Consider the following 20,521-nt stretch of genomic DNA (forward strand, 5'->3'; position numbering starts at 1 on the left):
TATAATATTAATAAATATCAATTATTTTCATTTTCAAATATTTATAAACTTTTTGAGTGGAGTTTATAGCTGATAAGCTTGTTTAAAAAAAGCAATTGAACTTTAATTATATTGAAGCTTAATCTGTTCTGATAACGAACGAATTTCGATACAGCTTTATTAAGTCGAACTCAAGTTAAACTCGATTAGCTTGAATTAGATTGTTTTACAATCCAACCCTTCAAATAAGGGTGGCTAACATTCCTCTGGATTTTTAATCCATATTATGACATTTCTGGTTACTGAAAACGTGCAAAGCAATTTGGTTGTTTTTTCTTTTTTTTTCCCTGTTGAAGCACTAAATTCCAAAAAAATAAATTAAATCCACACATGTAACCAAAAAATACCAGAAAAAGTTAGGGGAACCTAAACATTATTATCTCATATCATGAAAGAAACTTAGGGTCTGTTAGGCAAAATTAGCTGTTTTGGTAGTTGTTAGTTATTTTAGTAGCGTTTAGCTGTTAGCTATTTTAGTAACTTTCATGAAACAATGTTAAAAGTTAAACGTTATTGAGTTAACTTTTTACAAAACGCTATCTTAACCTCTAAAAATTAGTTAAAACGTTATGTTACTGAATACTATAAAAAGTTGTTTTAGCGTTTTGACTAATCAAAACCTAAAAACTATTGCAAAAATTATTGTGAAACACTATAATGTCCTTTTCTTTTATTTCAGTCAATGTAACAGAATTCTGTCTAAAAAATATTTCTTGAATTTAAAATAACTTTAATTTATTCTTTTACTATCATGAATTTCTACTTAATTTTAACCATTAAAAGAATTTCTACTTAATTCCTAATATTAGGTATTTAAAATAATTTTTATTATTTCACAATGAGAATTTCTACTTTATAATAAATATCTCTCCTTATTTTTGCATAAGTTATTTTGAAGATTAAAGTTTATTTGCAATAAATTATGAGAATTTTTATTTATATCAAATTTAAAATTTTCAATAAATTTTAGAAAATCTACAGGATTTATTTATATCAAATTGGTGGTGAGGGAGGAAGAATTTGGAATTAACTCAAAGTGAGAAGATTCTTCATATAAGTCGGCCAATCAGTGATTGAGACTATATGCAACTCGGTGGTATATGCCATATTGCAACTTTTTTTACCCTTGTGAATTTTAATTTTAGATTTTATTTGAAATAGATTCGTTTGAAAATTTTTCTAATTTCTGATGAATTTATTTAAAATTTAAAAATTTGCAAAAATCATTTATACCAAAAAGTTATAAGATAAATAACAGAATAAAGGGCAATTTCACTATCAACTTATTTAGCCCGATTAAAAAAGTTATTTGACTTTTTAAACTAATTTAAATTTATTGAAAATGTCAGGTTTAACTTTTTAGGCCAATTTAATACTGAATTTTTTTCCCTTTTTGTTCTACAGTTAAAACACTTTCTAACACTTCTAAACATAAAAGTGTCTTCTAATACAATAAATTTATAAAGTATATAGTATAACCTTTAATTTGTTTGACATAAGTCTTCTAATACAATAAATTTATAAAGTATATAGTATAACTTTTAATTTGTTTGACATGAGAAATACATAAATTGCATATGCAATAATCGAGATTTAGATAATTATTTTAATAAATTGTACAGCTCAATCCTCACTATAGTTTTAACAAACGTCTATATAAAAATTTTTACGTTGTAAGTACATAAAACAATTGACTCAAAATGTTAAATCTGATTTTTTTAATCATTTTAAATAAATTTAGAAGTTAAATTGACCAAAATATTCGATCTCATTGTTTTAAATCATTTTAAATAAATTTAGAGAATAAATTTACTAAAAAGATCAAATTTAAACTTTATTATCCCACTAAACAAGTTCAGGTACGAAATTGAACTTTATTCAATAAATATATGAAACTATAAGTTATTTTCGTTTTTATTATGAATTCCATTGTTGTTAAGTTACCACAAGAATAAATCCTAGTTAGATAGATATAATTGAAATAAATAGTAGTAACTTCAAAACAAAATTGAGAAATACATAAGCTATAATGAGAATTACATTTTAAAATACAGGCAAACTCATTTTTAAAATAGAATGGAGATCTTTCAGTAAGCATTGCTAGATTAATCAATTTGTCCAACTTGTGTTGGAAATACATCTTCAATGGTTCGCAATCTCGTCTGCACCATCCGGTGAGATCATCTCGCTCCGGCATTAACTCCTTGAAACCTCATGAATAAGCTCTTATTATGTTTCACATTCTCCAAGGGGTAGTTTTCCAGCAAATGCAGTCCATAGCCAAAAACGAAACCCCTTGTCGAATTTCTGTTACCTTGCAGTAAAAGCTTATCTTCCGGTCAGATGGTTGACATAATCATCTTCTTCCATTAAAAAGTTGACTTCTCAATTCCATAACAATTCTATCAAGAACCTCAGAGTTTTCAGCGAGATAATTCTCAGCTGCATTTTCTTCACTGAAAACCTCTCCTTCAATGACATAGGTGCTTCCTTCTTTCCTGACCACTCCATTTCCACAAGCCAACTCCAGGACCTCAGATTCAGAACAGAAGCCTCTGCCAAATTGTATCCCAAGATCCGCTTTTTTCATTGCAGGTCCCAATTTATTTTTTATCACTTGCACAGAAACCTTAAGGCCAGTTACCTAAAGAATAACATTATATAAAAGAGCAATAAGAACCATAATGACTCAAAAGGAGAACTTGATCGAAACGATGAGAAAAGACACAAATATACGGATTCTTTCAAGAGTTAAGGCCTTGTTTGGTATAAATCAATTTCACAATTTTTTTGATTTCACGTGGAATTTCGTGTTTTTATGTTTGATAAGAAAAATGTCCGTTTTACTCCCATGAATTCAATTTTATGGAATTCAACACAACTAAATCAAACTACCCTTTGTAAATTACTCCTATACATACTTTCAAATTCCTTTGTACCAAACAAGAGGTTAAAATGAAAGGCCCAAGTAGGCGCAAACTGAATTAAGAGACAAAAGTCAATCAATCAACAACGTAAACAAGAGAAAGGTCAATTAATCTACAGCATAAACAAGATTGAAGGAAAAAGTAGAAAGAAACGTGAGAATTCATGTTGAATCTTTGACCATAACAATCAATTACCCTTCTAGAAAACAGATAGAAGATTTCCAACCCAATTTTAAGTAAATCAAGAGAATCTCCATTGCTGAGGTGCATAAGCAAATAATACATTTCCATAGACCCAGATAGTTCAATCAAGCTCCACACTAACAGTAATATTAGAAGTTGTACCTCATCCTTGATCTTGAGCAATCCTGTTCTGGCCATTCTCAACCGTACAGCTGAATAGAATTTCAATGCATTTCCCCCACAAGTGGCCTCCTCTGTTCTTCCTGGTTTTAAACCTGACCTGACCTTTATTCAAAAGAGACCAAAATGGATAATGTCAGCTCCGCAACTCGTACAACATAATACACTAATAAGAACAAAATGCTTGTGAGAAATCAGGCCAGAACCTGATTAAGAAATACAATAAGAGTTTGAGACTGGCATAAAGACTGATTAATTTTCCGAAGTGCTCGGGTCATTGTTTTGGATTGCATGTCTGTTGTACTACCTATCACAGTATCAATCTCATTTTGTGGTACAAGAGCAGCAACCTGTGAACACCACATATGAAAAAATATATATATATCAAGCATGCAAATCTGGCAAGAGAATCTGACAGAAGACTAAAGTGATCTGGAAAATGCAGTTAGATAAAGGCTCTAATACCATACAGCAAAGAGCAAAATGAACTAACCATATTAAAATAAGTAGAGATATTGCCAACATACACTCCTTTGATGATGATGATGATTATAGTACTGGCAACAAATTACACTTCTTAGTAAAGAACAATTCAATATATAAACGAAAATAAGATGCAAGTAATTATTCACACATTTGTCAAGCTTTCTAGGACAAATAGGTAACTTTTTCACTCTGTGTGAACTTCAAACAAAAGCTCCACAAATTGACAGAAGCGAAATACCGTGTCTTTGTTTTTCTTCTACAATATGCTATTTTATTCTGCTCGAATCCTTCAGCTAATTTTAAAGGATACTGCTTGTTGAACATTTTACAGTTGCAGAATATCATACAGGATTTAAACCTAGAAGCTAATCACTTCCTAAGCAAACATAAACTAGGATTTCACAAACATCAGAAGCATTCACTTGGTCAACCTAGGTTCTTAGATGCAATCATGATTTACCAAGGGGTGCTTCTTGTTCTGTCAGTGCTTGAAACAATTTTGTCTTTTCTTCTTTCTTTTCTTTTTTTTTTTTTCCGAGAGAGAGGAGGGGGGTGGGGGGGAGGGCGTTAATTCTCATTTATTCCCTATTTTGGCTGTAAAAAGTTTTCATGACTTTACAAAAGTATCAAAAAATCAAACTCTCCCTGTATAACAGAAAACCAACTTGTCCATGCACATTCAGATGCAGTTACCAGCATATATTAAGTGTCAAAATTAAGCTTATCAGTTTTTCTCCATTTGTTATTCAGTACTAACACCAGTCATAATTGACCCATATTCACTATAGCTGTATTAAACTGGATGGATATATATGAGCCATTACAGCCACTGAGAGAACTGACATCACTCTATAGCATCAAAAGTCAATAGATGAAATCATAAAAGCCTGCAAGTTCACATTAACAGAATGGAACAAACATTTAAATAAGGCCTTATCTCAACAGAAAAAAAAAAATTCTGAAGCAACCAGTTCACATGGTCTTTTGGTCTTATGGATGATGGAATCTCACGAGAATTTGTCCATTTTGATAAAAGTAGATGGCTAAGTTCAGTGCATCTACAGCTTTGGCGTAGTAAAATTCAAATCAGACAGATGATATTTTGCAATAAATACCATGACAAACTTTGAAGCAATAAACACCTTGATGATGGACTAGAAAGCTACAGTAATTGATAGAGGCACAGCTGGACGTAGAATTGCAAGTTATGCAGGTATGCTGCATGCATAAAAATAAACTTACACTATCAACCACGATCACATCCACTGACCCGCTCTTAGTCAGTGTATCAACAACACACAGCAACTTTTCAGCAGATTCTGGAGGTGAAATAAGTAGATTTTGCGTGTTTATTCCCATTGATTCCACAAGTGAAGGATCTAATGCATTCTCAACATCAAGATATGCACAATATCCTGACAAAAAAATGATTTCGATGAGCCAAAAATGATATTTGACTTCATAAGCTTACATAACATATGATCAGCATAAAAATAGAAAACTAGGTAGCATCTTTATCATATCAATACATATGAAAAGAAAAACAACAAATTAGAATTTTCAAACAAGCATAAAAAATGACTATTAGATATTAAGATGCATTTTCCCTTTAGTAAAGTCTGATGCAACTGTAGTGGCTTTTGGTAAAGTCTCTCACCTCTATAGCCATACTATGGCAATAAATAAGAATCAAAATGACAAATTTTCTTCTTAATTATCCATTCAAGTCATTATACATAACTATTTAGACAATCATTGGAACCCAGAAAATCTCAGGAAAATATGGAAAAAATTGAAAGAAACTTCAATTGAAACTTTAGAAAATAAGCAAAAAGAATAATAGTCATTCATTTTTTCACTATTTGTCCAAGTAATTTTAACTACTTTAGTTTCATTATGCCTTTCTAATATAATAAATAAATACACTTTCTAAAGCAAGAAAATCTTCATGGAGATTTTGACAAAATATCAAGAGTCCTTTTACAAAAATGTTGATGTTCCATATAAGCATAAACCTGAGTTTTTTATGTCTCCTTGCACCTTCCAGAAAAAGACTCGTCAATTCCGAGATAAAGCAGTACTAAGACATAAGACAGTTGCAACTTTTTTATACAAATTTCAGAAGTATGTTTCCTTACGTTTGTAGAGCACAAGTGAAAAGAGGAATAATAATCTGTATCCTCAAAAGTAGAATAAGTCCAAATCTTTTGGATTTACTTTTTATCCCCTATTACAACATGATACCTGGATAATTTGCCTACTGTCAAGTACTTGGCAGATAAATTATGAAAATTCATACCTTTGAGTCACTTGAACTACATTTTGATGTTGATTCAAAGCTGAGGCGGAACCATTTAATTAACCCATAGACTAAATTTTTTTTTTTTTTCTTTTCCAAAAAAAACGTTGCCATGGCATGCAGGCACCATCACTGAGAAACCCACCAAAAAGTGGATCCTAATTAATGGCTATTAAAGTAATAGATTAATTAATAAGGCCACATAAATATCAGATGCTTGGATGTCTCAAAAACTAATACAGTAAATTGGCATAAAATGGTTTAAAAGGAAAATTCCTTTATTAAGCCCAATGCACATTATTAGCATAGTTGTTATTTGATTTTTTTTTTTTTTTCTTTCATGAAAAATGTATCACTACCTAACTTGACTCCACCAAGTATTTGCCCATGTGACTTGAAGGTATAAATTGCTCAATTTTCATTTGATTGGATTGTTATTCAAGGACCAAAAATGAATACATATATAAGGTTCAAGATAAAAGTTTAGAACTAAAGAAACCTAATGGAAAGAGCATCAATAGGTGATGTAGAGAAAAAAGGAAATGAATGAGCAAGCCATTAAAATTTCATGCAACAAGAGAAGAAGATAGAGATGAAACGAATAGATATCAAGTTCAAATTTCTTTAGTTTATATGATAGAATAATAATTTGAAATTGGTCAGCGAAACCTAAAGCGTCAAATGAAAATTTTGAAAAATATAAACAAGCACTATTGATTTCACTACGTATATTCAAAACTGCAATTAATCACAAGTTTTTTTATTTGTCTAAAGATCCTGATTTATGATTTGCAATAACTGGCAAAAGTTATCCAAGCTTTGGCACAAACTATTTTAATCACAAAGCAAACATGATGTAAGGATAAGCACATGCCTCCACGCTTTTGTGCTTCCTTGATAATATGAAGCGCAAGAGTTGTCTTCCCAGAAGCTTCTTGCCCATAGATTTCGACCATTCTTCCCTGAAAAGTGCAAGGTAGAGTTCACCAAGTTCTAATTATGATATTCCAATTCTCCAAAGCTCTACTTATAGGGTGGTAAATGAAAATTATCATCTCTACAAAATAAATATTCATTAAGAATCCAATTATTATTTAGACAACAAATTTGAAAATGTCTAATGTTCTTCTAATGAAATTCAAAGTTTCCATCCAAATTGAAGCTGACAAATGCTGCACTCATAAGGTTCCTGAAGCATTCATCCCTACAGCTCTCACAAGTAACAGTCATGCATTACGCGCAAGTACCAGAAGTAACTTTGACTGATTATGACATTGACATGGAATGCTAGACCTTTCTCTCAATATGAAGTCTGAATAAACAACATATTCAATGAGACATGGCAACAAAGCATGAAAAAACAAAGGCACTAAATATCGTAATGCAAATCACCTTAGGTAATCCACCAATACCAAGTGCAAGATCAAGCTTCAATGAGCCAGTAGATATCACAGGACCATGCCGTGAGCCAAAAAACTTTTGCAAAGACAACATAGACTCTGTACCAAATTCGCCAGCAAGTTGTGTGATAGCCTGACGAAGTGCAGTATCTTTCTTCATTACCTCACTATCATCATGGAGTTGATCACATTCAAAAATATCTGAGACATTTGCTGGAAATGCAAAAGCATTTGCAATTTAGTAAATATAATGACTCGCTCAAGCAAAAAGCACTAGCAACCAAAACAAATTGAATATGCCTGTACAGTCGAATCAGTATAAATTATATTCATCATCAATTAGCTACTTATAATTCTTCATAAACCTATTATAAATATACAAATTTCATAACTATCTCCAGACATATAACAAGTTACAAATACAGTTCAATCAATCACAAAGTACTAATCTTGGGCATTAAGTTATATACAAGCACACACACACACACACAGACACACACACACACAGACACACATGCATATATATATAAAGACCAGCAAGTTCATATTTATAAATTGCACACGAACTGTAAATAAAATGCCTATAAGTAGCTATTCATTACCTACAGAACATAGAACACGGGCGTTCCACCTAATACCAGTGGTTGCATTTCTTGTTCCGTCCTGCAAGCAAAAAAAAAAAAAAAAAATTAATTGGTAACTGTTAAACTTCATTAAGAGGAAAAGATATAACATTCATCTCTATCAAAACAAAAACAGAATTTGGTGAGACTAAGAACTGTTGAGCAGTTAATTTATATAAAGTGAAGGAAAAAAACGCTCAGTAGAAACAGCAGAGAGAGACCTGAAAGAGAGAGCAGAGGCGAAATCTTCCAATGAAATTAAGACGAAGAGAGTGAAGGAAAGGCACCATTTCTATTCCTTTGCAGACAAATGTTTAATAGTTGGAGATGCGAAGAAGGAAGAAAGGGGCGCGATGATTTCGCTCTCTGCACTGAAATAGGGATTTGAGTTGAGTGTTCTCTCCCCTTTTTGCCAGTTCAGAAATTACCATAATTTACCTTGTCTAATTCTCCCACCATTCCCGCGCTGTTACATATGAGAAAGCGTTATTTTACCAAATATAACATTTTTTTGAAGGTAAAATTATCATAACATTTGTGCATTTCTATTTAATTAGCTAAACTTGGGGAAAAAAATATATAATATGATTATCAAAAAAAATCTAATTGGTCTCTGTGAAATGCTAGCTAAATGTTAGGATATTTAGGGTCAATTTGACAAAATTGGTAGCCGTTAACTATTCGAATAGTTTTTCATAAAACGCTTAAAAGATAAACGTTATATGAGTTTATTTTTTATAAAAACGCTATTTAATCTCTAAAAGTTAGTTTAAATGATATGTTATCGAACACTACAAAAAATATAACATTTAGATGTTATATTATTAAACACTATAAAAAATAAAGTTTAATGTTTTAACTGGTCTAAACTCTAAAAACTATTTTAAATAAAGTTATTGCTGAACACAGATTTAATGTTTAATAAAAAATTTTCTTTAAAGTCTAAAAGTTATTATAAATATTGTGTTACTGAACTTACGAAATAGTCAATTAATAGAGATGGAGTCTTGACATGGTAAGAAAAAAAAACTATCTCCCTTGCCGAACAAATCATAATTATATTGTTTCAAAATCTAACCAGTAAATTAATTAAATAAAAATATATATTATTTTCTATCGTATCATTTTCTCTTAACTAAAACCTTTGTTCCTAATAAAATTAAATTTTAATTATCATTATCGATATTAAATTTGGATTTGATAAAACTTAGAAAATTAAAGTCAAGTTTAATAATGATGAATTAAATTATTTGTCTAACGCATCAAGGATAACAACGATTTTAATCAATATTAAGAAAATATTAAAAATATTTTTCCAATTGTTATGTATTCCTAACAGAAAAATCTTAAATTATATTCACTGATAGATAATAATAAATTATAATCTTTCTTATAAAATAAGCTATTTAATAGTTTTAAAATAGATTGTCTTTTTAGAAGAAAAAATATATTTTCTAATAATTGATAACAAGTTATATTTTAACATATTTTCGTCCTTTATTAGTAAGGGCATTTTGTCTATTTAATTCTTCCACCTACTGGGTTAAGTGTATGTTCGGCAAAAATTAGCTATTTTGACAGTTGTTAGTTGTTTTAATGGTTTTTTTTCTGTGTAAACCATTTGTATATACTGATTTTATTACCACGAACTGCTGGACGACCTTAAGGCTCTTGATCCTCCATGTAGGTTATCAAATATGAGAGCTCTTTCTACATGTATAGTCTGTATTGCTAACTGAGCATAACCCGTGCATTATTTTAATATCAGTTGTTAGTTATTTTAGTAACTTTTCATGTAAATCTAAAAGTTAAATATTATATTTATTAACTTTTTCACAAATCGCTTATTATAATTTGTAAAAGGTAGTCAAAAGGACGTTACCCAACATAATCTAAATTCGACTTTCCAATTAGGAAACAATCCTTCTCCAGCATTACAGCAAAGCAAATACAACGTAACAAGTGTCTTACAAAATCGCCTCCACGTTAATGCCAAAACGACCATTCCCTGAATATAAAACGCAAAATTACAAAGTGCCACCGTTTCACTCGCAGCCTCAGGTAATTTCAGGGAATATAAAACGCAAAAATACAAAAAAGCTGTGCAAAGTTGGCAAAAACGACCCAGGCAGCAAGCAAAGGAACCGACTCTCTCCTCTTCTCTCGCAGCCTCAGGTAATTTCATTTATCATTTTCGATTATCCTTTCAGAACCCTAACACATAACCATAATTACTTCCTCTGTTTGCTTGCCGAGAAAATGCAAGAAAATAAAAACTAACTAGTTTGAGTCTCTGTTTTTCTGCTATGCTTTTGGAATTTTAGTTTGAACTAAGCATTTGATTATGCTGGTGATATATCTAAAATTATGAGTATGCTGTGTAAAATATAGTGCATCATGCATGTGGTTTGATTATTTCCTTAATGCCTTTCCTGTTGTTGGTTTCTTGAACTTTTACTGATGGAGAACAAGAATACAAGTAACTGTGATATATTGAAATGTATTGAGTATGCTGTTATAAGAAATAAAAGGATAATTAGAATAAAAAATTAATTTTTACTTTAGATTTAGTTGTAATTTTTTTGGTTTTTAATTTTTTTTTTTTTTTTTGGTTGGCCAAGAAAGAAAGAAAAATTACGTGATACATAATTTTTGGCATTGCTGTCTATTGTAGCCAAACTTTTCGAGAGAATGAGTTCAAAACTCCCAAATTGTGTGGCAAGTTTTTTATCATACAAATTTCACACAAATGTATTTGAGGAGGGGGGGAGGAATAAAATGGTAGAGATTGAAAATGCGACCAAGTTTTTCATTTTTTATTCTTATAAGTGTTAGGGAATAATTAGTAATCCAGGCCTGAGACTTAATGTAACATTTTAGATATTAACACAAAAACTTTTTTAATAAAAATATATGCCATATTAGCATTTCAGAGTTGTAGCATATCCCATTCCAAGTTTGGTCATAGTTGACAGAAACGCTAAGGTTTGGGTATATAATTTGACTGAATTAAAAAGATCAGCTACAATTACAAATTGGACCATACTCTTGTATCCTTTTCGTCATTAACTGTTTGAAATATTGTAAATCAAGATTTTTGATTAATTTGCAAAATAACTGTTGTTGAAGACATTTCACCAATTGAGAAAGAACATAATGAATGCTAGTATAAATTTTCAATCTCAAGTTAATGCATATGTATTTTGGAACATGCATGTAGTCTCTATCTTGATCATAGAAATCAAAACTATATGCCTGTGTAGCTGTATAGGGTTTAGACTAACCTTCAGATATACTTCCTTCACTTGGCTTCTACCATTGAACTATCCATTTGACAGAGAGACTGAAGTTTGGGCACTTTAGCAAATACTAAATATGCTCAATCTTATGCTAATGCTTTAAGTTGCACGTGTCAATCAAAAACTTATGAGCTGAATATTAATTACCATTATTTTCAGGTTAATTATATGAGATGTGTTATGGTCTATTCTACTCGTTTTTCTTATTGTAAGATGCTAGATAAGGTTTAGGTTCTGTTTTTTGGTGGAGAGATGGTTGTATTAAGAGGTTACCGATTATTCAGTTATGACAGCTCTGTTAATATGACATCTATTTTTGGTTTTAGGATCACATTATCTGACAATTTTGTTTCTTGGTTTTATTTATATGTCATATAAGGCCCATGATAATTTTATCATACGGATTGGCCACTGTGATTTGAGTGATAGAAGATTAATCTATGGCTCTAAGCAAGTTGTTTGCTGTGGATTGTCCTAGTCAGCTTGGTGCTTTCTAGATGTTCAAATATCTTTACTGATTAATGGCATATTGTGCTGGATCAATCAAAATTTAAATGTAACGATATGTCATCTTGTGAATCTGGCAATAATGATGATAGTAATTAAACCTATCACATTCATCATGCTCTACCATACATGAGAATGAGGTTCAATTCTTTTTTTGGAAGAGTTTAATTTTCTATTCATAACCATTAGAAACACTGTTGAAAGTTAATGTTCTTTCAAGCCAAAAACTTGTTTTGATCTTGCTGTAGTTGATCATGTTTTCTGCCTTTTCTTCTTCTTCCCTTCAGTCTTATACAGTTTTTCCCCAATAAAATACTTTTTGGCACGAGCCCGGTGGTTATGTGCCAAACTCTTTTTTTTCCTTTTCACCTATTTTTATGGGAAAAAGAAGATTCCTCTGCGGTGGATGCACAGGAAATTAAATACCTCATTAGTTGAGGTTTTGTCTTTTGTTTAATTCTTCTTATTTTGGTACGGGTGAGAAATTTTATCTGCTTCCTTTCCATCCTGCTATGACATGCTTTGAATCAATTAATTGTACACAACTGTCATATCTTAGGAGGCTTGCTGAATCTTGTGTTCAGTATGCATGGAATTATGATTTGAATTGAGTGATTCAAAAACCACTCTCTGGGCTGCAAAAGGCCATTTTTCTTTTGATCATGCAATGTTTTAATGTTTTTTGTCTGTTAATGCTCAGTTGTGAGAAAGAAGGCTGTCATTCTCCTTTTTGAGTACTGATAATTTTCCTTGGTTATTTCTCGTGTTTCGTGTCTTTTCAGAAGTTGTTGAATTTGCATGTTTGTGCTTGATATTTTGTAGCAAAGCTGTTAAATAAAAATATTTGCCACTGCAAGAGTTACTTGTAATACGGCGAATCTTACATGTACTGTTGTTTAATAGGTTTCCGCAGAAGATTGTAGAGTCTTATTGCCCAGAAAGAAAGACGTTTTGTGGGAGGTGTTTATACGTTATGGAGTCGGCTGAAATTTCACATGGTACTGTTTTATGTATCACATACTTAATTAGAAGTTAACTTTGATGGTTCTTTTATTGCAATTTTTTTTTCTAACATTACCAGAATAAATTTGATTTTATGTTCCAAGCTTAGGAAGCATTTGGAAATTTGTCAGTAGTTTATGCTGTAAAATATATTTATGTACTGAAAAATTCCAAAAACCATTGAGGCTGTAGTCAACCATTAAAAATGTCACACTTAGCTCTGATGGAAGTTTATTTATTTTTTAATATTTATTCGGTATTTAGTAGAAGAGGGAATTGAATTCATTAATTAAAAAGGTTGAACTTTCTAGTGAATTTAGAGAATTCTTCGAGGTGGTATACTTGAACGTTCTAGTGAATTTAGAGAATTCTTTGAGGTGGTATACTTGGCTTGCTTTCTATTCTTAATACTCTCTATCTTATTTTGCATGATTTAAGTGATACCTTTCCTTCTCACATAATGTAATGTGGTTGGATTAGGATAAGAATTTAGTTTAGCAGTTTTAAGCACATTTTCTTCTTTCATTATGTTTGGGCTGTGATAGGAATTGTGTACAGGAGATTAGGTCATTCAAACTTTCATGTTCCTTCCTTTTTAATAGTTGCCACCATGTAACAGGAGGAACGAAGTTGAGGAGGTTAACCCAAACCTTTGTGATGAAGGAAGATAACATGACATCAAAATATTAGTGGAATCCTTCCTTCCACTTTGGAATGTAGTTCAAAATTTATACAGCACACATACATGCTGATGCTGGAGTGTCTTTTCTATGTTCGAAGTGATAGCATTTTACTGTTAATGATGACTTTCAGTCAAGAAATATCAGAATGTATTAAAACTCAATGCATCTTTTTGTTAACATCAGGGTGGCTTTTCTATGTCTGAATTGAGTGCATCTTTTAACTTAATGATGACTTCCATGCTTAGTTAACATATCTCAAAAGTTAATAAATTTAAACTCTCTCTCTCTCTCTCTCTCTCTCTCTCTCTCTCTCTTTTGGCTGCATGACGTAATATCATTTTGCAAGAAAGACTTGATTTACATGTTAGTTAATGGGAGCTTCTTAAATTAGAAGACAAGCAATTTAGGACAATTATGTGGGGACCGAGTTGTAGAAATTTAATAATCATTCAGTTCTAGATTATCTGCCAAAAAAGATGGAAGTCTATGGGTCAATTGTAGCACTATGTATAGAGGAAATATAACAGATTAATGCTGATATGCATTTTCATTTAAAGGATGTTGATAATTGCACGTGATCAAATACTAAATCCAAAAAGGCACAAAAGGGTGGAAAGCTAGCTAATTGGTTAGTATTAACCTTTTAGCATTAGTCGACCTAAGCCCAAGTAAGCCTACATTACTCAACTTTATCTTCACGAGTCTAACCTCTTATGCAAAATCACCTCTACCCTTTAAATTCAAATAGAGCAGGTTCAACCCAATTCAGTTATTCCTCATTGGCGAGTCCTATTCAAGTTCAGTTTTAAGGGCAAAATCTAGTTCAACTTCAGAGTTCAGTTTCAAGGGCAATGCTAGTTCAACTTAAAGGGGAGGATTTTAAGTTTCAAGTGTCACCAGTCTTGGTCACACTTTAGGGGAGTGTTAAGATCCCACGTTGCTCAAATACGGAATACATAAAGGGTATATAAGGGAAGAAAGTTATCTAGCTAATTGGTTAACTAACATTTTAGTATTGGTTGATCTAAGCTCAAGTAAGCCTACATTATTCAACTTTACCTTCATGGGTTCTAATCTCTTATCCAATCACCTCTATCCTTTCAATTAAAAATTGTAATAGAGAGGAAAAAGGAAGGGAGGGGATGGGGGTATTGGTTACCTTAAGCCCAAGTAAGCCCGCATTATTCAACTTTATCTTCATGGGTTCTAATCTCTTATCCAATCACCTTTACCCTATCAATTAAAAATTGTAATAGAGGGAAAAAAAAAAAAAAAAAAAAGAAGAGGGGTGAGGATGGAGGAAGAAAAAGGTAATTGTTATTTATTTATTTTGTTACATTGTAATGGTACTTTTGTGGAATCTTGAAACACATCTTAGATTTTGATAAATGAGTCTGCAGAAAATATATACAGGAGCAAATAAAGCACTATATAAGTTGTTTGCTTTGCATAATAGCCAAGAGGATGCTTCTCTTATTTAAGCTAATCCAGAGATTATTTATTTCATACTTGTTGTCTTTCTTTACATAGTTGGACCATTTGTTTTTGGTAAATATCAATATAACTGATATAATCAAATGAATGGTATCATTTTGAATGTACTATTTTCTTTTATATGTTAATCTTCATGTCCCAAGTTGCTTCCCATCAAAGTGAAAAGTGCTCAGGTTTATTGAGGTTTTCTGCTCTAAAAAAATTCTTCATACTGCCTTTGGTTTCTAGAGCATTCACATTCTTGGATTAAGGCAGGACAAGGATAATAGGATACCTCAAGAGCGCTGTACTTACATTTTCATATATGATTGAAATTTCAGTAGGGAATTCCAACTTAAAAGACTTTTATATTTGTCCAAGAGAGCTGGCAAAGATTTTGCTCTTTTCCAAGCATTTATGCTTGAATTCCATTGTCACTCACATGTAGTTTTATGAGCTTTTGAATGCTTCAGATGCAGATGAAAACAGCACAAGGAAGGAAGCAACTGAATCCAAGCATGATGGTGCAAAAAATGTTCTAAGACTGGTTCCAAGTCCCCCTACAAATTATGAACACATTAACATGGTGGTTTGGAAAGGTGGGGAAATAGTTCCCCGAGATGTACCTGCTGGTGAGGGCACATGTGGGGAAGTAAATATGGAAGCTTCCATAACAACTGATGATGTTATACGGGCTGGAGGCTTTGGTGCTAGAGATGATATAAACAACTTTCTTCCTGTTGCAAGTGACTCAACTGACTTTGAAGAAACTATCCTTGATGCTAGAAACTATGAAGAGCCACAGCGTGAAACCCAGAGACCCGGTCTTGGTTGGAGAGACTCAGCAGAAAGAAAATAACTTTTTTGTCGATACTAATGTCGTGAGTTGTTGCAGTCAACTTTTGCTGTCATTATTTTGCTTTTAATATTTTGTGGCATGCACATCACATGTTACTGTATGGTTTGACTTTATTTATTATAATTTCATGTTTTTGTTAGCTTTCTCTGATACAGTTTATAAAAAAATAGCTAGTTCCTTCTTGGCAACAGAGATGCCATAAATTAGATGCAGATAGCTCTCTGTATGATATGCTTTAAATCATGAATCTGAAGTTAATGCCTTGATGTCTTTTTTTAAAAAAAAAACATTTGCATACTTCTAATTTTCAACTTAATTAACAACATTGTCAAATGGTCTACTACTTTTCTTTCTAATGCTGCTTGTGGAAACTCAACGATGTATGAAGGCTCAATAATTTACAGTTTTAGGTATAATGGCCCCATTTGGCTGGAGCACATTTTCGTATTTGTGGCTTGCTTAGCTGGCACCATATGAAGGTTTTTGCCTTCTAAAAATTCTTTGACCAGGAGCTAGGATTGCTAAAGGGTCATAAGTTGATTTCCTCTGTACAAAAACTTCCCACTGAGAGCCAAAGTGAGCTTGCCATTCTTGCTGGGTGCTATAATGAGGCAAATATTGTTTAACTCCAAGATCAGCCTTGGAGCAGGAATCTAGAATTCTTTGCTGTTGAGCTAAAATGTGTTGCAAGCCTTCTTTGCCTTTGGAAGATGGTACTGCGGAGGATAAAAATGCAACTAAATAGAAAATATCTTCTCCTGGGGTGATAAGAGATGTTCGATTATTCCACCTGCAATATGAAGGAAAATTTAGGTTGAGAACACATCATCTTGGAATTCTGTTGAGGAAATTGATTAATTATTTTTTTGTCAAATTACTTGGACTTTTTGACTGGATAGATGAGGATGGGACCATTGCTACTTTCTGTAAGGATGTTTCCAAAGACCTCTTGAGCAAACTCAAATATTTTGCTTTTGGGTATTAGAAGATTCAGCCATGGGTGTGGAACTTCCCATAAACCTTTCGCACGGAGCTTTATCTCAGACACATGTACTCTGTCCAGGAATTCCACATAAGGAACTTCTGACATGAAAAGTGTTGATGGAATAAACTTTAGTTCTGACAGTAAGTCTGCAGTTTTCTGTAATTAGAGCATAAAGGTTAGAAGCAAGTACTTCGATCAAGTGAATGTTACATCGCATTGCTGTATGATACTTTTCTTGAAGTTTTACCTGGTTCATAACATCAGATTCATCCGGATTGAAATATATAGCAATTTCTAGACAGTAAAGAATTTTTCCATCTGAAACGAATTGGCTGGCTTGAAGAGGGTCTTTGGGATTGAAGGAGGATCTCCAGTTGTTGAGTAGACCGGTTCTGTTTATTATTACAAATCCTTCTATATAGTCAAAAGAATTCTCAGTTGATATTAAATGCTCTTGGTCATTGGAAAATTCGGAAAACTCAGAGTACAGGACTCTAATCCATTTCACCTGTCAAAAATAAATGATTCCATTATAGAAGGTGCAGTTTTCTATTTATTGGACGTCTGGGAAAACAAAATGTAATTTACCATCTTAGGTGCTCTTTCGAGAGAAATTCTAGCCCGGGTAATTATGCCAAACTGTCCTAGTCCTCCAAGAACACCATAAAAGAGGTCTGCATTCTGCTGCTCTGAACAGGTAATTATTTCTCCTTTTCCTGAATTCAAAGTCTCAAATTAGTTTCAGAATGAATTGTATTATTGGTCAGGGTAGGTTCTTTTCTGCTGTTTTCTTAAAAGGGTTTAGTTTAATTTAGAAGCAACGTTTTTCACCACTTGGTGTACAGGGGTAAGGTTGTCATTTCATAATGAAATGAGAAAATCATGCCCTTCCAAATTATCTGAGATGAATTTGTATATTTCGTACTGTGATATTGAGAAACATGGTTGCGAAATTTTGTGCAAGAGCAATAGAGCATGTGTAATAGTACCTGTGACAACCTCCAACTGGTAAACATTGTCGATCTGGGGTCCATGTAGGAATGCCTGTCCGCTAATTCCAGCATTTGATAAGGTGCCTCCAATGGTGAGGTGAAGGTAATCTGTCCAAGATTTTGGTGCAAGCCCATATTTAAGAGTTTCATGCAGAACATTTATCCATAATTCTCCACCAGAAACATCGACATAAGGTGGCTCACCCGTGTGAGTCCGCATCTCTGGACCCTGAAGTGATTCCATGTTGATTACTATACCTTGATGAGCCTGTGCTTGACCTTGAAGTGAGTGGCCATGGCCTCTGGCAGCCACTGTAATATCTGAGGTGGAACCCATATTGAAAATATATTTTATTGTGGAGGAAATATCAGAAACTGATTTTGGATACAGAACTGCTGATGGTAGGAAATGGTATATGTTACCAAAGTCCTTAGATGCATGTTCAATATTATCAAAGCATAAATGACCTTCTAGATTGAGTCCTTCTAGTGCAGGGGTGTTAGAGGAACTCTTATAAGACAAACTACTAGAGTTCACTCTTTTGAAAGAGTTGTTAGAACAATGGTCAGATTTCTCAGGCATAGAGCATAAGAATAAGATCATGAAAAATCTAAGGAGCTTATTCACGTTTTGTTTCAGTAAGTTGGAAAGTGGCAACATCATCTTTTTTTTTCCTCACAGATGGAGAAAAAAAGAGCGAGGGAGAGAGAGAGAGAGAATATGATATTTGTGAGGGGAGGTGTTAAAAGGAGAGGTGCAGAGGAGCTTATGCAAATGGAAGGTGATGAGAAGAGAATTTAAAGGGAAGGTTTTGGGCGGCATAGTCTCTTCTTAAAAAAAAAAAAAAAAGAAAAGAAAAGAAAAGAAGGGAGCAAAAAAAAAAAAAAAAAGAAACAAAAAGTCAGGTATTCAGTGGCAAGTCCGTATGTGAACTGTCCCTATACATTTGTCTTATGAGTGTGTGTGTGTGTGTGTGTGTGTTGAGGATTTTGTCTCTGCTCTCCTTTTGGGCTTCAAAAGTTAAGTGGGTAAAAGTCACAAGAAAGTGAAAATACTTCTGCATAACAGTTATACTTTTGCAGGTACTACTCACCACATCATCTTCTTTTATTTATTTATTTTTGTTACCTTTTTATTTTTCCTCTATTACTTCCCTTATATAGATGCTATTACTGCCACAAGCAATGACACTACGTCTACTACTTCAAGGAAATCAAAATTTTTTTCTTGAAGTCTATAATATATTTGTTGATTCATTTTTTTTTATCTTTCCCTTTCTGTTGCCTTTGAAATTTGACTCTGCATGGCTATGTGTGTTTGTGATTGCACTGTTGTCAGTTTTAATGTCCCAAATAGGACTGAATTTCCGTTGTCGACGGGCCGGCCCCTACTATGTTGTATTTCTGCTAGAGTTAAGTGTGGTCATAACATGGGGCCCCCTGTCACGTGATATTCACGAGGATTTTGTTTGTGGAAAAATATTTTTGGCAGTTCAGATATTATGATACGACGGCTAACATTTCCTTCAACTTTCGCTTTATCCTTTAACAATCGTTACTGTTGATAGTGTCCTTGTTGGTCAGTTTCTAAGTCTACTCAGTTCAAGTCTTAATCTCAAACTATATAGCAAGTGCAAAACTGAATTGGACTTTTGTCCCTGCAGATAGCTCTTAATAATGCCCATTATATGATTGACATATTTTGCATGGATGCAAATCCTCTACAATTGTAGTAATCTATGACCATTGCTATATTTTTGGTCAGGCTGGTCATATAGATCTGCTTCTCCGTTCCATTTCATTCCATTCAAGATTAGGATTATATCTTCAGAAAAAGTTAGGTTGATCTAAGTCCTTTTACCAGAAAACTTTAAGGTTGCTCTTAGGTCTTTCAAGTATTTGTTGGCTAATTAACATCTCAATGTTTAATGGTTATCATTTTAAATTAAAATGTTTGAAAAGTGAAATTTCTATTAATTGTTTAAACAATCTCTGTATTTCTTGTTCTTGGTCTAGGAGGGTGAGGGTTCGTATTTAGATCTATGTCCAAACTACATATGTAAGTGCTCTAAGTTATGCATAGAAGTTAATAACAATGTTTAGGTCAAGTCTAATTCAATAAACTATATACCTTTTCTTTTTTCCTTTTTGAACTATTTTGGGGAGGAAGTCAGGATCAGATATGCGCTAAAGTTAGACATGCACTTACTGGTAAACTAAACTATGAGCACATCCCCACAACTTTTTTAAAAGTCTCCTTATGCTTCATTATATTGTGAAAGAGAATGTGGAGGTGAAATGCCATGCTTGATGGTTATGTCTCCAATTTTCCTTAGAGAAATGAAGTCAATATTATTACTTTGATGAATTGCAGTACCATCTTTAACGTTTGATGTGTAGGGGCCTGGGGATGGTTGACTCTCTGTAAGACGAAGACGAAGACGAAGAAGATGGGATATGCAGATGATGGGATTGATAGTTTGAATGAGGGAAACACTAAAAAGGTTAGCCTATCAACTTGGATTAGCTTGGAGTCTTAGATCCCAGCACTGGGGCATCCCTAAAATGATTATTCTATCTGGCA

General features: G+C 32.7%; 3 protein-coding genes across 7 annotated transcripts; 1 reads left to right on the forward strand and 2 right to left on the reverse strand.

Annotated features, from left to right (window-relative positions):
* Nucleotides 1-2,035: 2,035 nt before the first annotated feature.
* On the reverse strand, nt 2,036-8,564 carry LOC105645284 (DNA repair protein recA homolog 2, mitochondrial). Its single transcript, XM_012230850.4, has 8 exons — nt 8,359-8,564; nt 8,117-8,177; nt 7,507-7,727; nt 6,989-7,076; nt 5,058-5,230; nt 3,536-3,679; nt 3,312-3,434; nt 2,036-2,683 (listed from the first exon to the last, which is right to left on the reverse strand). Exons 1-8 carry the CDS (start codon nt 8,425-8,427, stop codon nt 2,396-2,398), a joined length of 1,167 nt encoding a protein of 388 aa, XP_012086240.3. The 5' UTR covers nt 8,428-8,564; the 3' UTR covers nt 2,036-2,395.
* A 1,599-nt stretch (nt 8,565-10,163) lies between these two features.
* LOC105645277 (uncharacterized) lies at nt 10,164-16,099 on the forward strand. Of its 4 annotated transcripts, none has more exons than XM_089718069.1 (3): nt 10,164-10,312; nt 12,847-12,941; nt 15,575-16,099. In XM_089718069.1, the coding sequence occupies exons 2-3, from the start codon at nt 12,917-12,919 to the stop codon at nt 15,958-15,960; spliced, it is 411 nt and encodes a 136-aa protein (XP_089574195.1). In that variant the 5' UTR covers nt 10,164-10,312; nt 12,847-12,916; the 3' UTR covers nt 15,961-16,099. The 4 variants fall into 4 exon arrangements, with proteins under 4 accessions (XP_089574195.1, XP_089574196.1, XP_089574194.1 ...); XM_089718070.1 differs by having other exon boundaries at nt 15,581-16,099; XM_089718068.1 differs by lacking the exon at nt 10,164-10,312 and adding an exon at nt 11,994-12,083 and having other exon boundaries at nt 15,581-16,099.
* A 110-nt stretch (nt 16,100-16,209) lies between these two features.
* CKX1 (cytokinin oxidase/dehydrogenase 1) lies at nt 16,210-18,601 on the reverse strand. Of its 2 annotated transcripts, XM_012230841.4 has the most exons (5): nt 17,935-18,601; nt 17,534-17,661; nt 17,193-17,453; nt 16,839-17,101; nt 16,210-16,750 (listed from the first exon to the last, which is right to left on the reverse strand). In XM_012230841.4, the coding sequence occupies exons 1-5, from the start codon at nt 18,599-18,601 to the stop codon at nt 16,420-16,422; spliced, it is 1,650 nt and encodes a 549-aa protein (XP_012086231.2). In that variant the 3' UTR covers nt 16,210-16,419. The 2 variants fall into 2 exon arrangements, with proteins under 2 accessions (XP_012086231.2, XP_089574192.1); XM_089718066.1 differs by lacking the exon at nt 16,210-16,750 and having other exon boundaries at nt 16,835-17,101.
* Between the last annotated feature and the right edge of the window lie 1,920 nt (nt 18,602-20,521).

This window comes from Jatropha curcas, chromosome 2, assembly GCF_041381405.1.
Source record: "Jatropha curcas cultivar XTBG-Jc1 chromosome 2, XTBG_Jcur_1.0, whole genome shotgun sequence".
Classification (NCBI taxonomy): Eukaryota; Viridiplantae; Streptophyta; class Magnoliopsida; order Malpighiales; family Euphorbiaceae; genus Jatropha; species Jatropha curcas.